Below are 16,955 nucleotides of genomic sequence, written 5' to 3' on the forward strand. Positions count from 1 at the left end.
TTCCACATGCTACTCATTTCCTGCAGGGTGAAGTCCCAATTCTTATGCTGTTAAAATACCATTCAGAGCTGACCTTAACCTATTTCACTACTGACTTATTTTTTAAGTAATATAGCTTCATTCTGGGTTTTCTTTTTTTTTTTTTTTTTTTTTTTTTATGGATTGTGTGCTTTTCAACCTCAGTAGCTTTGCTCCTATTCCATTGTTAATTTCCTACCCCTATATGTACACGATGCCTCCAACAAACTTATATGTATCCTACACATTCTTCAAGGGCCATCTTCCAGGCATTCTCCTCAAAATCTCTCTGCAGACTAAATCTGAAAAATACAATTTTCCTCTGAACTCATCAGTTAATCAGGAAATACTTAATAAGTAGCTATGATGGTGAGGTTGGTATTAATTACCTATACAGCTTTTTAAATACTGATAGAATCATAGGTGAACAGAATTTTAAAGTTAAAAAGAACCTTAGAGATCACTTAGGCCAATCTTTTTGAGACTTGGACTAAACCAGGGTTGGGGAACCTGTGGCCTCGAGACCACATGTGGTCCTCCAGTTCCTCAAGTGAAGACCTTTGAATGAATTTAAACTTCACACAGCAAATCCCCTTAATAAAAGAATTTGCTCTGTAAAAGTTGAACTTAGTCAAAAGACCGCACCTGAGGACCTAGAATGTCACATGTTCCCCACCCCTGAACTAAACTATAGTAGAAGAAAGAAGGGTTGTTATTTATTCAAGGATATATAGTTGGTTGATGGCAGAACTAGTATTAGATCCCACATCCCTTGACTTCAAGTTCATGATCTTTTCATATCAATATCAGTAGTCTGTCATATACTATCTGTAATTATTAGTAATTTTTCTTTCATTTATACCTTATCTCTTCAACTAAATTGCAAACTTCTTCAGGACAGTGGCTATCTAATGTAGTAGTGATGATGATAATACCAAGCATTTATATACAGCCTCCTACTTGCTAAGCACTTTGCAATGTTATCTCATTTATCCTTGCAACAACCCTGAGAGATAGGTCCTTGTCTATATCCTTATCACCCAGCTCACCTGTCAATATACAACCAATGTGCCTAGACCAATGTCTAGTCAGGGCTTCTTCAACTTTTTTCTACTCACAAGCCCTTTTTCAGTTTTGGCAGCTTTCCTTCATGTTTTGTGGCCTGAGGACATGCACAGTGCAAAGTGTGCATGCTGTGTGTTCAGAACCAAGGATGCAGTGAAGTTGTGCAATGCAAGCCCTGCCAGAAACACCTCAGATTCATTATGCATTTGATTTCTAATTAATTTTTGGTTGTTGCACATTGAGAAATCTTTTACTGTTGCCAATTTTTTTTTTTTTTTGCAACACCTTGGGGTTGTGGCCCACAGTTTAAGAAGTGCTGTAAGCTTAATAGGCATTTATTGACTGATTTTTGTCAATAATATCTTCATTTTCCCAGTTGTACAGGCTCAAAAATCATGTAGCTCTCTCTGATGTTCCATCTCTTATGCTCTGAATATTTAACCAGCGTTTCCTCACACTTCTTTCTTTGCAATGAGAATAAGATCAGTCTTTTCTGCTCTGGTCTCTTCTGCCGTCATTCAAGTTGACTCTCCCTGCTTCCTACATATAACTGTTCTTCTTAACCAGTATAAGATTTCCAAAAATCACAGACTGGCAGAGGTAAGAAGGATTGTAGAGGCTAATTATGTCAAGCTCTTCATTTTAAGGAACAATGGAGCTGTTTCAAGACTAGAGAGAAAACTGAAGAGGGACCTCTTCAAACTGAAAGAGATTGAAAACTGAAGAGGGATCAACTACATTTAGATTCTCATGGTGATCTTGTATGTCTGTGTGTGTGTGTATGTGCTAAAAATTCATTTACTATTAAAAATATTCAACCATATTAAAAATCATTAAATATCTGACTTGAATGGTCCTAAGGGGACAGAGAAAACAGTGGAATTATTTGTCATGTAAATCTCATAAGTAATGGAAGCTGAAGGATCTCACATCTAGACTACATGCTAAACAGACTAATTTCTCCTTCAGAGTCTGAATTGCATAATTGCTATTTTTATTTAATTTTCTTAATTTAATTATCAGTATTCATTTATTACTCTATAAAATGAAAAAACATGCATTCTTCTTTTTTACACAATGAAACTTTTTTAAAAATTGTATTACTATTGACTTATTTAAGAACCATTAAATTACAAGTTTAAAAAATTAGTTAAATTAAAAAAATAAGAATATTAAATTATGGTCTCCCTTTATGAAGATCAGGAAGGAATTATTAGTACAAGATTAAATACACAGCATGTACTAAGTGCTATGGAAAACAATGATTATTTCCAGTGTCTTGGGGAAGAACAATACAAACTATTTTATACCTACTTCTCTTTTAAACATTCACTGAAAACATTTTCTCTGTCTTTAAAAAAACCAAATACCTTCACTGGAACCTATCATCTTTTCATGCTACGGGCCTCTATGTCTCTTCCCTTCATTGAAAAACTAGGAAAAGCTATTTATGTCCCTTGTCTTCTCAACTTCTGATCCTCAACACCTGGAGATTTGGTTTTGATCCCTACCATCTTACTACACACACACACACACACACACACACACACACACACACACACACACACACACACATGCACACAAATTAATATGTGTATTTATATATGCATAAATAAATATATACGTGTATAATAGATGCATATAATAATTTATGTGGCATATTTTATATGGTTCTACCTATACATAGCATGCCTTAACCCTTCAGACATATCTCTGCATCTGGATACTTATATATGTATTCCTATAGAGATACTTAAATAGATGAGTGGATGGCTCGATATTTGAACCAGACATATAATTTCAAAGTTACGCAGAGCTCTGATTAAGGAACTTTCTCCTACGATGAAGACTGGCACCTTTTCTTCATCTCGTAGTTTTTTGAAGTTATACCTTGTTTGGACCATTGAGATGTTAATTTAGTCATTCAATAATCATTTGGTAAGTATTTTCTATGTACTAGGCACTGTGTTAAGCACTGGAGATTCCAAAGAAAGCAAATAACAGTCATTGTCCTCAGGTAGCATACATTCTAATGGAGGAGACAATAGAAGTTTAAGTGACTTGGCTAGTATTGACTGTCAGAGGCAAGACATACCCAGACATTCCTGACTGATGCTGTGTTCTCTATCCGCCCTGGCAGGGTCTGTCTATTTTTAATGTCTCTGCACCACGATGTCAGTAAAGCCTAGTACAATCATTTTTAATGGAAATCTTTGGTAAAAAATAAATCTTATTTTATCATCCAGAGAAATGTGTTTTAAGATGTCACTGGGTATAATAGTTGCCTTGCTTTAAAGTGTAGGAATGATTAGAGCTATAACTCTGTAAGCCTAGTGTTCTATCACTGTCTGTGTGTTCTCCCCTTGTGCCTTTTGATTTATATCAGCCAAGTTAACCAACAACACACAAAGTTTCTTATTGTTGCCAGCTGTATAGCATCAATAGAGCTGTAGGGAAACTGAGATGTTTCTAAAATAATAAACCATGTTAGATAAAATCAGCTTATCTAAAAATTATTTCTGATAAGATATGAAGCAGAAAAGATAAACTCCTGTTTAGAAGACATGTGAATTACATTAGACAATTGGTTGAATATTTGAGTCCAAGTCTGAAATAAACTTTCTTTTCATCTTTGACAAGGGAGTTTGAACCCCAGAATTTCAGATTGGGAAAGCAATTTAGAAGATGGCTAGTCTAAGAATTACCTGAACAGAAATTCCTATAATGCCATATGAGACAAGTGGTTATATGACTTTTCCTTGGAAATATTCATTAAGGGAGAACAATTTGTTTCTCAAGGTTGGGTGGGAGGGAAAATGAACCTTCCATTTTTGGATAATTCCAAGTCTTAGGAATGATTAATTTGCCTCTTAGAAACTTTCACTCATTGTTCTAATTATCAAGGATGTTTTTATTTTTATTGGGCCTAAATTTACTCTGAAATTTCTATTCATTGCTCATGCTTCTGACTTTGAAGGCAAGACAGATACTCTAATTCTTCTTCCATCCAGGCCTTCCAGTACCTGAAGGAAGCTTTAAGATTCCCCAAGTCTTCTTTCTTCTGTCCTGACCCTCCCAGTCTCTTTTAGCTTATCCTCATTATGTGCTGAACTCAAGACTCTTCATCACCCTTCTTACCCTCCTCAAAATATTCTCATGTTCATCAATATGTTTCACAGAGCATCTTAACTTGTATTTAACTCATTGCTCTTCATATAGCTTGAGAAGTGGTAAGACTACTATTGTACATTATGCTTTACTAAACGCAACCTAAGACTGAATTATCTTTTTTTGACTGCCATGTCACCTATTGATTGGTATCAAGTTGTAATCCATCAAAACCCTTGAGGTCGTTTGTTTTTTCAAATTAATTGTGGTCTAGTTCCTACCTATCTCCTCCCCATCTTACACATGTGAACTTTATTTTTTGAAACTTTAAGAGACTTTACGTGAATCCCTATTATATTTCATTTTAGTACTTGGGGCCCTTCTTACATGTTGGTTCTCAGAAAAGCTATCCCAGGTTTGGGGTACTCTGTATGTCAGCTCCTACTTAAAAACATAGCTCATGAGCCCCTATCAATATATTTCCTTTTACCTGCCAAGTAAAAAGCACATTATTCTGAAGCAAAACATATTTAATCAAAAAACATAGGAAATGAAGTAGGTTACACTATTCTATAGGTTGCACTATTCTATTGGTTCCTACGCTACCAGTGAGAATAAGAACACATGCATAGAAGATATACATCCCAGGAACACACATGGAGGGGAAATGAAGGGAATTTATGTGTCCAGAATACATGTATGTGTATAGATGAAAACACACACATGTACAAACACACACAACATATTGGGTTGTCTGACTAACACAGCCCCTACCTTTATACTTTGGGAGTTGGATGTTGTTCCCTCAAACATTCTTCATCAACCTTGGCAACTCTCATTATATGTCAAATATTATATGTCCAGAGACCCTACCCACCCCAAATAGGGATGATGATCAATACAACTTTGGGGCTGACCCTGAGGCAGAGTTAACTTGGTTGATGATTGGAAGGTGAAATAATCAACCATCCCTTAGCCCTATATAATGAACCAAGCCTCCAACTTATGCTTTATCCCAAATGACCAACATTCACTGACTCTGAACAAAAGACCATTGGCTAAGAGAACCAGTGAACAGGCAGTTTGATCATCTTACTAACTGCCCTGTGCCTACCCCAGTTTCTGCTTTTCATCCTTAGACAAGGAAAGATAATCACAATCTGACTCCTTCAAAGAGATTCTTACCACCATACCCACCTCAATTAATACTATACACACACACACACACAAATATATATATATATGTTTATGTATACACATATATACATATACATATAAATTCATGCATGCATACACACACACACATATATATGTATATATATACATATATATATATATATATATATATATATATATATATATATATATATAATATATATATAATCTTTCCTACCTGTCCCCACCTCAACACATGGGAGCATAGGAAGAGAAGGCATACTTCTTGCTCCTTGCTCTCATTTTTAAACTCCTGCTGTTTCAATACCATTTAGCAACCACTCCTTTGAGGTTCCTTCTGTTCAGATATAACACCCTATCCATTTCTTGGTGACTATTATTTATTGGTCATTGTGTAATTTTCTATCCCTCTTGAGAATTTTAGAACCTAATTCAGCCTTCCATTTTACCCAAACCCCTATCTTTACACTTAGGAAATTCAGCTTATGTGTTATTCACTTAAATGCCCTAGTTTTCCTGTTTACCACTTTCTCAAATCCCATAATCTATACCTTTACTTTACCTCTGTCATACATAAAAATCATGACCTAGGAGTCATCCTTAACTCTTCACCTTCTTTCATTACTCTTCCCTACTCGGTTAAAAGTCTTAAAGTTCCTATACTCACGACATCTTTCACATCTTCCTCCTTCTCTTCATTCATCCCACAGTGAGTCAGTCAACAAGCATTTATTAAGTACCTACTATATTTAGGAACAGTGTTACTGTTTAGTCACTTCTCACCTCTGGCTTAGAATAATATGATAGTTTCCTTCTCCCTGTTTCGCTGTCTTTCTAATTTATCTTCCACACAATTGCAAAAGTGACACTCGTAAAACACATAATTTGGCACTGGTGTTTCAGTGGTTCCCTATTGCCTCTAGGACAAAGTATCATTCCTCTTTCTAGCATCTAAAGCTCTTCATAGTCTAGATAAAGTTGTCCTTCTGGGCTGATTTTACATTATCCTCTTATATAATCTATGCTCCAACCTAGACTGCTTAGTGGCTTTCCCATGGGCCTCCCAAAATATTCCATTTCCTGCCTTCATGCCTTTGCTCAGGATTGCCCTCCATAAATGAAATACTCTCGATCTTCACCTCTACTTCTTGGAGCTAACTCCCTTCAAGGCTTATCTTAACTTTTATTTTCTATAAGAAGCCTTTACTAATTTCTCCATTTGTTAGTACTACCATCATCACATTCATTTCTTATTTATTTTGCATATTTTTCAGTATCTAGTACACAGAAGGCATTTAATAAATGTTTATTGAAGAGAACTGGGTCAGTAAAGGATAGAGTTGATATCAGAGAGTATTTGGTATACAGAGAGTACTCCAGTTTGACTGGACAATAAAGTACATGGAAGAAAGTTACACCCTTCTCATGAGAGCTAATCATGGAGTTTGTATTGAGCATAACCACACCTACCTTCCCTAATATAGCTCAATACTCCACTCAAATCCCACCTGCATCTGTTGGAGCTTCTAATTTCAAAGCCAAGCATCAGCCCTTCTGAGTAATTATAACCTAATGGTGAACACAGCAGTTGCGTAGGCACCAACAGGAAAAATCTCCTCCCCATCCCACCACCTCAGTGTTCCCATCAAGAAAAGTAATATACTGAGAGAATGCAAGATCAAAAAAAATATGGACACTATCAGGCTAAATGATAATACAGGTAAGTAGATTTGGACCATCTTGACCAACTGGGGCCAACGAATATTCATTAACGGCTTAATGCCAACTTGTAAGAAAGTCTGTAGTGGTGGAAGCCTGAGGACCTGTCCAAGGCACTGTACTAGTGAACATTCTTGGTAGTGATTCATAGAAAGGTATGGATGTCATATTTATCATAGTTCCAGTTTGCACATTAAGGAAGAAAAGCTAACAATCTGGATGGCAAAGTTAATATGGAAAAGAATTTTAACAAACTAGAAATTGGACCTATTTGATTTTATTTGTTTGTTTTGGGATCTCTGAATTCCTCAGAGTGGGTTTTGAGTAGCATGCAAACACTCTTCATGACTGTAGATAAATAACTCATTTAACATAAAGAGATTCTTGAAGTCCTGAGAGGCCCAGTGTTTTCGTCATGATCACAGCTAGTACACATTAAATGTCAGAGGCAGAACCTGAGCCAGCTTCCCTGGCTCCAAGTAAGTCCCCTACTTACCATAATAAGAATAAATCTGTAAAATGAAATTTATTTTAGTTTTATTCTTTTCCAAAAATCAGCTTCACAAGTACAAGAAGACTAGGTGGAGAGAGAGGGGGAGGGAGAGAAGAAGGTATATGGTTAGTTAACAATTTATCTGACAAAGGTCTGAGAGTCCAATGATGGATTGAAACTCAGTTTGAAACAGCAGTGGGATGTGGCAAAGAAAAAAAGGATACTCAATTTTAGGCTATATTGAAAGAGGTAGAGTGCACAGGACTAGGGTTGTGGTAATTCTACTATATTCTTCCCTGGTGACTTAATACAAACTTGAGGAAGTTCAGAATACTAAAGCCCTGTATGGAGAAAGGCAACAGTCTCCCTTTTCTGCCACTTCTATTTCCAGGAGGAAAAACTTGAGATAGCAATTTAAGAAAGAGCCCTGTCACAGTCCTGGTATCTGGGAAAAAGAGAGAGGAATGTAGCATGCCTATGGTTCAGCCCTTGTGCTCCGTATTTTCTGAGTCAGCTATGGTTGCCAAATCACTAGCCATAGCCTTGTACATTGACTTATACTTCTAAGAAGAAAACTGGCATAGATGGAAAGTCCAGTACTGTCCTCCTTCCCACCCCTGCCCCTGATGAACCCAAATTTCTCACAGCATAAGGAAAAATGAGACAGAGAAAATTCAGCAAGCAAGTTTAATTGAGAGAAGATACTCACACAGGTTAGGTTGGTCAGGAAGAGCTGACATACGTGGGGAAGTCTGCTGTTGTCCCGATTGTAGTTAGGCACCTAGTATGGTAACAGTATGGTGTTTTATATTGTTCATATCTAAATCAAACAAATCCAAGTATTTTTCGGCAAAGGAAAGGGGGCTCAGACCTGGGGTGCAGGTCAAGGTTCAGGACTAGTCCTGACTGATGCTGGAGGAAGTATGGGGGAAATTGATGACCTGTTGATATTCAAACTCTAGCCAGATCAGGAGAAAAAGGAATTTGGCATCATTACTGTGGTCATGTATTGAGAGGATGATTTAAACTTTCAAGGAGTTTCTTCATTTAGTGGGGTGGGAAGGTTACTCTATTCTTATATCTCGGACCACATCTATTATAATATCTTCAGTTTTTGGTGACATGTTTTTGAAGGACATTGATAAGCTTGAGAATTGTTGGGGAGGGGCAACCAGTATGGTGGATGGCCTTGAGTTCATGTCATAATGATGAGCCGTTGGAGGAAGTTGGGATTATTAGTCAGGATGCTATGAAAGAATGACAGTTGTCATCAAATATTTGAAAAATTGTCACATGAAAGAGAAATAATACTTTACCGCTTTGTCTCAGAGATCAGAAGTAAGAGCAAAGTGTGACTGTTTGAGAGATGTAGATTTAGACTTGAGATAAAGAAAATATTTCTAACACTTAGAACTGTCCAAAGGAAAAATAGTGTTCTGTATTGGATAGGACACAGATTTTGCCTCTTCCACACTTTGCTTATGTGACTTAAGATGCTGTCGCCTAACTTCTCTGGGTCTTAATTTCATTTTCTAGAATATTTAGGATTTAAATCTACCTCTTAGATGCTTTCCTGTCCTAAACCTATGATCACATAAAACTGAAATGGCCTGGGAAAATAGAGAATTCTCCTTTAGTATAAGTCTATGAAAAAGAACATCTATTGGGTATATTAGAGAGAAGATTATAGCTCAGATATGAGTTGGCTTATATGACTTCTGAGGTCCAGCTTTGAGATTCACTTTGTAAAACATGCCCGTTCATTCATATAATGAATCTAGAAACATTCAATTGTCAAGAAGTTTATAATTTCATCATAGACTTACTGCACACTCTTAGAAACATTGAATGCTTGTGAACTGGTGAACTGGTAATCATGATGATAATGAATTAATGAAACTGCATCCTCAGGATCAGTTTAACCAGTTTGAAAGAAATGTTCATGGGGCAGGTAAGAGCTCCCTGTGTCTCTTCTGCTGCTTATTAGAGGGTCGTGATTGCCTGGTCAATTTAATTCTAAGACTGGTAAATTTCCCTTCTGTTTCACTTTTTAGTATGAAATTGATAAATAGAGGCATATAATGTATTTGAAGCAGAAGAGGCAATAATTTCATTGTTCCCTGTGGTAGCAACAAAAACTATCAGTAGGTGGTTTGGAGAACTAAATCTCAAGTCCATACAAGAAAAATATATTTTATACGCTGAGGTGTTCAGAAATTAAAGGGCATCAAGAGAAAATAGATCACCTATCTCTTGGGGTATTCATATTGAGAATGTATGACCATATGTTACTGATACTGTAGAAAGAATTCTGGGTCAGGTAGAAGTTGGAGTATATGAAGTCCTTTCTTATTCTGATATTTATGACTATATGATTAAGACAAGTGACAAATAAGGAAAGATCAACAATCCAACTTAGATTTCCAGACATGGGAGATTACAGAATGGTGGGATGACTGACAAAAGTAGAACAGTCAGAAGAAAATATATGTTTAAAGTAAACAATGCAAAAACTATGTTTTAAATTTGAATTAATGGTGAGACATTCAAGTGGAGAATCCTTGTAGAAAGTTGGAGGTGCTAGTGTTAACGACAGAAGAGTGGTCAGGATAAAGGGTACATTTGCTGGTTGTTTTTTTTTTTTTCTTTTTTCTCTTTCCCATACAGGTGGAAGTTGAAGCCATGAGAGTGGATGAGATGTCTAGGGAATAGTTAGTCCAGCTGAATAATCAGTGAAGCATATTCAAAACCAGTGGAGATAAATATATCTAGTGGAGGACATGGCTAATAGTATCAAATATACAGAGACAAGGATACAGACAGACAGAGACACAGAAACAGAGAAAGATGGCGGAGGAAAGAGGGGTAAGGGGAGAGAGAGAGGAGATGGGAAGGAGGGAGATGAAGGAGTAGAGCGGTAGTCAAGGAAAAGGGGGAGGAAGGAAAGAGGGAGGGGGGGAGGTTGGAAGAGAGAGGAATAATGAAGGAATGAAAGGAGGAAAAAAAGGAGGAAAGAGGAAGGTGTGTTTGGTGATCTACATGATGTATGGGTGATTTCAGGGAAAGAATGAATGTGACACTTTTGTCCAGTATTTCAAAGGATTTCTAAATGAAGGAAAAAGAAGAGAGATGGATGAAGCAGGAAAAAGAGATGTAAAACTAGGGGCTTTACTCTAATGTCTACTATATAACTTTGTTTTGTTTGACTTTTTAAAAAACCTGAAAATTACCTGTAGTGTATGTTATTTGGAAATTCATTTTTAATTTATCATGATAAGTTGGTTTTAAAAGAACATTTGGATGAAAATATATTTTATGTTACATTTACTGTTACATTCAGGCATGCCACAGCATAATAGTATTTTGATGTTTAAATTTTGATGAAGAAAGCCACAGGAGCAAAAGCTAAATTAAAGTTAAATTAAATGTTTTTTTTTATGTGAAAGAGATAACATACTGATACAATATAAGCCTGTTAAAAGAAGTAACTAAAAACTAATTCACTAAGTTTGGAGAATTGAATCTTCAATACTCCAGGTAATATTAATACTACTCAGTCACTGGAAATTGGATTATTCTTGAGATAGTGTTTAAGTCAAGGCAAGATGGTCTTCTATTTACAAATGTAATTTAGTCTCATGAGAAAGTAATCTTGTTAAAATATTGTCAGGTTAATTGAAATTGATTTGTGTTTACTAAACATAGTGAATACTAATCAAATATTAAGCACAGTCACTATGGAGGTATAGTTAAGTCTTTGATAGATTATGGTGCCTGTTGCAAGGAATGAGTCATTATATTTTTTTCCAGGGGTCAACACTTAATTCTAGTCTTTCCCCCTAAAAAAAAACAATAGCAAGGAAATAAGGGCAAATCATGTGCAATGCCTTTTGTGAAATGCTGTGATTTGTAATATCTGAGACAGTAGAGATTTTGAGAGCTAATTTATGTTTTTATTTTCATTGCTTACAAACAACACATTTGCTTTTCCATCTGTTTAATTCCATTCCAGGTTTGCTGTTCTCTACCACTCATGGCAGCGTTGGGCTCCACATTAAAAAGGAGCCATAATAGCTTTTATATGAAACAAACATTACTGTGCAATTTTTTAAAAAGCAGGTTGAATACAAAGCTGAGCAGCTCATATGCACTGGCATGGTGAACATGCCAGCATGCAAAGTCAATGTCTGATCAGCCCTTTGTGGTCTCTGGTGGTATGCGTGAACAACTCATACATAGTTTAAAGAAATATTTCTCCAAATATAGAAACAAGTTCCATGTAATCATTTATTTGGGAGACTATTTTACAGTTGTTCGTTAACCTGCTTCCTCATGCCTGGCAATATTCATTAGCAGATTTCTCTCCTTATGAGTAATATTTTATGCAAATGATTATAGAAGCTACCAGATGTAACCACTGTAATGAATTAGAACCAAAAGTGCTGTTTTTTACAGATGGTTCCATTGGACATGTTTCCCTCCTTTAACATTCAGTTTTCTTTCAACAGAAAACTTTTCTTTACTGACTATGGGAATGTTGCCAAAGTGGAGAGATGTGACATGGACGGGATGAACAGAACAAGGATAGTCGATTCAAAGACAGAGCAGCCAGCTGCCCTGGCACTGGACCTGGTCAGCAAATTGGTTTACTGGGTAGATCTTTATTTGGACTATGTTGAAGTAGTGGACTACCAAGGGAAAAACAGACATACTATAATCCAAGGCATACAAGTAAGTATACTATTTATTGGAGAATGTAGTGAGAACAATAAAATGGAATGATATCATTGTATGACTGACCAACATATGTAATGATGCAAATTTCTTCCTTGGTCAAGTAGAAGTGGGTGATAAAAATTCCTGGTGCATTTACTGTCGAAGAGAATTTTCATTTTTATATTGCTTCATATATATATATATATACATATACATGCATGTATACATATATGTGTATGTATGTATGTGTATGTATGCATGTTAGATTCATCTCTCCAAATCCCCTAAATGCAATAGTAAGAACTACAGGTATTTGAGGAGGAAAGATGTTATGACCTAGTTACTAAAAACTAATTTAAGTAGTTCATTCATCAGGAACTAAACTATCAGCTGTCCCATGTGGTATCAGGATATTTCTCTAACAAAGGCAAACTCTTGCTCATAAAAGTATATTTATTATTTTAATAGGTTGGATTAAATTTGGTCTTCACTTCTATTCGAGAAATCTGACCACAGAGAATAAAAACCATGTGAAACTCTCTGAGGTCAAAAGATCCTTTGGGATCTTTCTTTTTTCCTGATGAATTACAAGTTTATGTGTATAATTCTCATTAATCACCAAGGGTAGATCTCTAAGAGAAAATAAACCTCTTTATTCACTATAGCATTGTGAAACCTAGTGTTTCCCATCACCAGTTGTCCTAATATCATAAAATGAGATATATTCTTCATATTTTAGTGTGTTTTGAATCTCTGCAGGCTGTCATAATGCAAAGCAAGCATATTTGAGAATTCTCACAGAAAATCCTGGCCTCATTTCTAGTGACCTTTTTGCAAAGTCTTACGTTCATTCCTTGAATGTTTTACTGTCCTTGGAAAAGACTGACATTTTTATGATGCTTAAGGATGGCTTGTAATTCCTTGCCTATGTATTCTAATTCCTCCCTAATGAATGAATCTCCTCTAGATCAGGAGTTCTTAATGTGTGGTCTGTGAACATATGCATACATACATACATACATACATATATACACATACATAGTGTGTGTATGAATGCACATATGTATATAACCATTTCAATATAAATTATATCTTTTGCAATCCTATTGTGTTTTAATTTATGCATTTAATAATGATTCTGAAAAGAGGTTTGTTTATAGGCTTCACCAGATTACCAAAGGGGTCCATAACACAGACAAATGTTAACAACCTTATGTTCAAGGAGGCATCCAGCCTTTGCTTAAATACCTTCAGTGAAGGGGAGCTCCCTATCTGTCAGGGCATCCTGCTCTATTGTTAGATATCTCCCATTGACAGGAAGTTCTTCCCTACAATGAACCAATATCAGTCTCTTTGTGACTATGTCCTCTCAGCTATAAGCTGTCCCCCCACTTCACTGCTGTATATGAATTTATGCCTGAATGCATGATGAATTGTCTGTCACTCAAAGTTGTCCTATGTTGGGAAGCAGAAAAGCATACATTCTAAGTGTAAAGAACAGATCTCTCAGAGGAATGCAAAGAATCTTTTCAACTCTTCCCAAAATGGCACCATATGGATATATTCTCTGTGTTTTTCCCTATACTCCCCCTCCTGTTCATGCTTCCTCTTTGGAAGTTTTGCTGAGAGAACCACACAGTGCCCATGTGCAGGGGGAAAATAGTTTCTTTCATGCTTGATCACTGGAAATTTAAGCCAACAAATAATATAGATGTTTGTTTTTTTTAAATCACTCTCATTAATATGTTACTTTAATAGAAAGCCTCATGAGATAATTGATAATTCTTAGGATTTAGAACTCAGAAGGACTTTAGAAATCACTATTCTCACACTCCCATTTCATGGAAGAGGACACTGAGACTTATAAAAGTGATTTGCACATAGTACATAGCTAATAAGTGCTAGAGTTAGGATGTCACATTGACTAGCTACTAATAGCGGATTACATCTACCTATAAAGTTCTAGGCTCCTGCGTGATCTTAGGCAAAGCATGTGATGCCTCTGAGCTTGAGTTTCCTCATCCATGAAATGAAGGGTTTCAGCTAGTAGACTTCCAAGTTCTTTCCCAGCTCTGAAGTTAAACATTTCTGTGCTTTAGAGATGTGTGGTCAACACTATTTTCTTCCGTATAGACAAATAAGCTGTAGATTCTTTTGATTTTTCATACTGAATAATCATCTCATCCAATCCTCAGTCCTCATTCTCATCTCATTTACACATAGTAAATGGAGGTGCGGTCTAACCTTGGCTTTCCCTGGAAGCCCAGTGTCAAAAAGATTCATGAGAAAATAGAGACAGCTGGTGTCACAGGAGATAAAGTACTTAACTGGGATCAAAGATGCAAATTGTGTTATCCTAGGAAAGTCACTTAACTTCTGTTTGCCTCGGTTCCCCAACTGAAAAATAAGGGCAAATACTAGTACTTACTGCACAGCGTTATTCTGTAGATCAAATGAGATATTTTTAAAAGCTTTTACTATAGTACATGGCACATAGTAGAAATTATTCACTCCTTTCCCCTTCCCCCCAAAATGTTTTAGATAGTCCTTGCAGTCACCTAAAAAGATGAAAATATATCACCATAAGTCTGCCTGTAAGTGATAAAATACAACTCCATTCACAGAAATAGCATTGAACAACAGGTCTCATTACAAATTAATATTATATCATGCTAATCACTAATAGAACCAAAGTCAAATAATTCACTGCTAGAGTATTTTTAAAGGAAGGATTCTTCTTTTTCCATGAATGTTTAGAATATTGGAACTTAGCTGATGATAAAAAATGCTGAAATTTTTCTTTATATGAAGTATGACTATAAAGCCATGGGATCAATCTCAAGTGATCTTACATTCACACTTCAGTAGTACACATTTGAATTCAGAGAAAAAATGTAAGTCACATATAAGAAGGGGATATGTTCTGCTTCAGTGATTCTGGTTAAACTACAAACTTGGCATTCCATATCACTTCTCAGTTGATTATTGTATTTTTTTCTGTGACAAACCTGGACACCTAACCCAATCTGTTGTTTCCATCTATATTGACTATAATTGTTTATCTTTGGTTATATGTGCTATTTAAGAGAATAAGGCTTAATGCCCCAATTGCACGTAGATCAGAATTGTCTTAGTAATACAGTGACCAGTCCTAACCTCAACACTTCTTGGGCTATCCCCCTTTTCAAAGATGAATGTGTACCTTAAACAGGAAGTGTATGGGAATGGTAACTACAAACCATGCATGCCTGTCATATTATGGTGAGAGGGGAGAACCATTCTTCTTGCTGGTCTCCATGACTTCATGAGCCCCTACCGTCCCTCTTTATGAGAAAATTGAATTGTTGGCATAACTGCTGTTATATAAAAATGCATTTTCTTTATTCTTTAAACAAAGGGCTTTAGCTCTGTATTATGAAAAACCTTTTAAAAAGTAATACAATTTCTGATAAAGTGTTACATTTTTCCTTCCATTTGTTGCAAATATGTGTTTGCCTCCAAACTTATTTTCAATTCTCTTGCCAGAATTATTCAAAATATAGTATTTAAAATAATAGGATATTTAATAAGTTCTTATTGCTTTGCAGCAGGGTGAAAAAACCAAATACTTTTCCTTAGAACTTCAAGCAAACTATTCTAGACAAAAGATTATAATTAACAAGACTATCTGTTTCTGTATTGAGTCATGAGAATACTGACTCATTCCTTCATATTTGGAAAATATTAGCCTTTAATGTCACATTCCTTTATGAAACTAATAACTCATCGTAACATTGTTTCTTAATGAAAGATAAATGTAGGTACTCTTCATACATTTGTCACTTTACTTTGTAAGCATGACTTTCTTATGTTGTCATTTCCAGAGCAAGTTTTATAAATCTCAGGGGTTTTTGTTAAAATTAGTCATTTTCATAGGAAATAGAAGAAATGAATAGAAATCAGTCTCTTTCAACTGGAAAATTTAGATACTCCAATATATCTCTGATCTTCCTGATTTAGAAATTCTATTCAGTGATGCAGATTGCAATCCATCCATACCTTCTCATTCTACAAGATTATTGTCCATATCCTGCTATATCTTTACTACAGGGCATATACTCAACATGGTGGCTTTCCTCACTTTGTCTTGATATTGAAGGCATACCACTGAAGCACTTTAACTATCCATTGATAAGAGGTAAGAATTATGAAAAAAAATCATCATCAAAATTTACAATTTCTTCCCCCTCTTTGTAGGTCAGACACCTTTATGGTATTACTGTGTTTGAAAATTATTTATATGCAACCAACCTAGATAACTTCAACATCATACGGATAAACAGATTTAATGGTACTGATGTGCACGCATTAGTTAAAAAGGAAAATGCTCGAGCAATCCGCATTTATCAAAAGAGAACACAGTCAACAGGTAAGATTCACCCCACCTCTATCCTCTTTGTAGCTTTATTATCTGTGGAATAAACTGGAGCTATAGTTCTACCCCTTTTGTATAGGTCTGAAGTAGCTGAGTAATAAATCCTCTTGACTGTGATGGCAAAAGTGTATTTGTCTGTTTGATAAAATGGTGTAAACCTCCTGTCATAAGTCTAAATGACATATCTTTTAGGTCTCTTTCCTATAAGCACAGGATTGAAGTGATGACTAGATTTAGATTTGGGAA

The 16,955-nt window shown here is 35.7% G+C and overlaps 1 protein-coding gene across 3 annotated transcripts in view; it reads left to right on the forward strand.

Moving 5' to 3' along the window:
- The window catches only part of LRP1B (LDL receptor related protein 1B), a 2,222,640-nt gene that overhangs the window by 1,195,578 nt on the left and 1,010,107 nt on the right, over window positions 1-16,955 (forward strand). For all 3 annotated transcript variants that reach the window (XM_072613193.1, XM_072613191.1, XM_072613192.1), the window contains 2 exons: window positions 12,088-12,310; window positions 16,532-16,703. In XM_072613193.1, coding sequence (XP_072469294.1) covers window positions 12,088-12,310; window positions 16,532-16,703 — 395 coding nt within the window. The remainder of the gene's footprint in view (window positions 1-12,087; window positions 12,311-16,531; window positions 16,704-16,955) is intronic.

This window comes from Notamacropus eugenii, chromosome 5 (assembly GCF_028372415.1).
Source record: "Notamacropus eugenii isolate mMacEug1 chromosome 5, mMacEug1.pri_v2, whole genome shotgun sequence".
NCBI classification, from domain to species: domain Eukaryota; kingdom Metazoa; phylum Chordata; class Mammalia; order Diprotodontia; family Macropodidae; genus Notamacropus; species Notamacropus eugenii.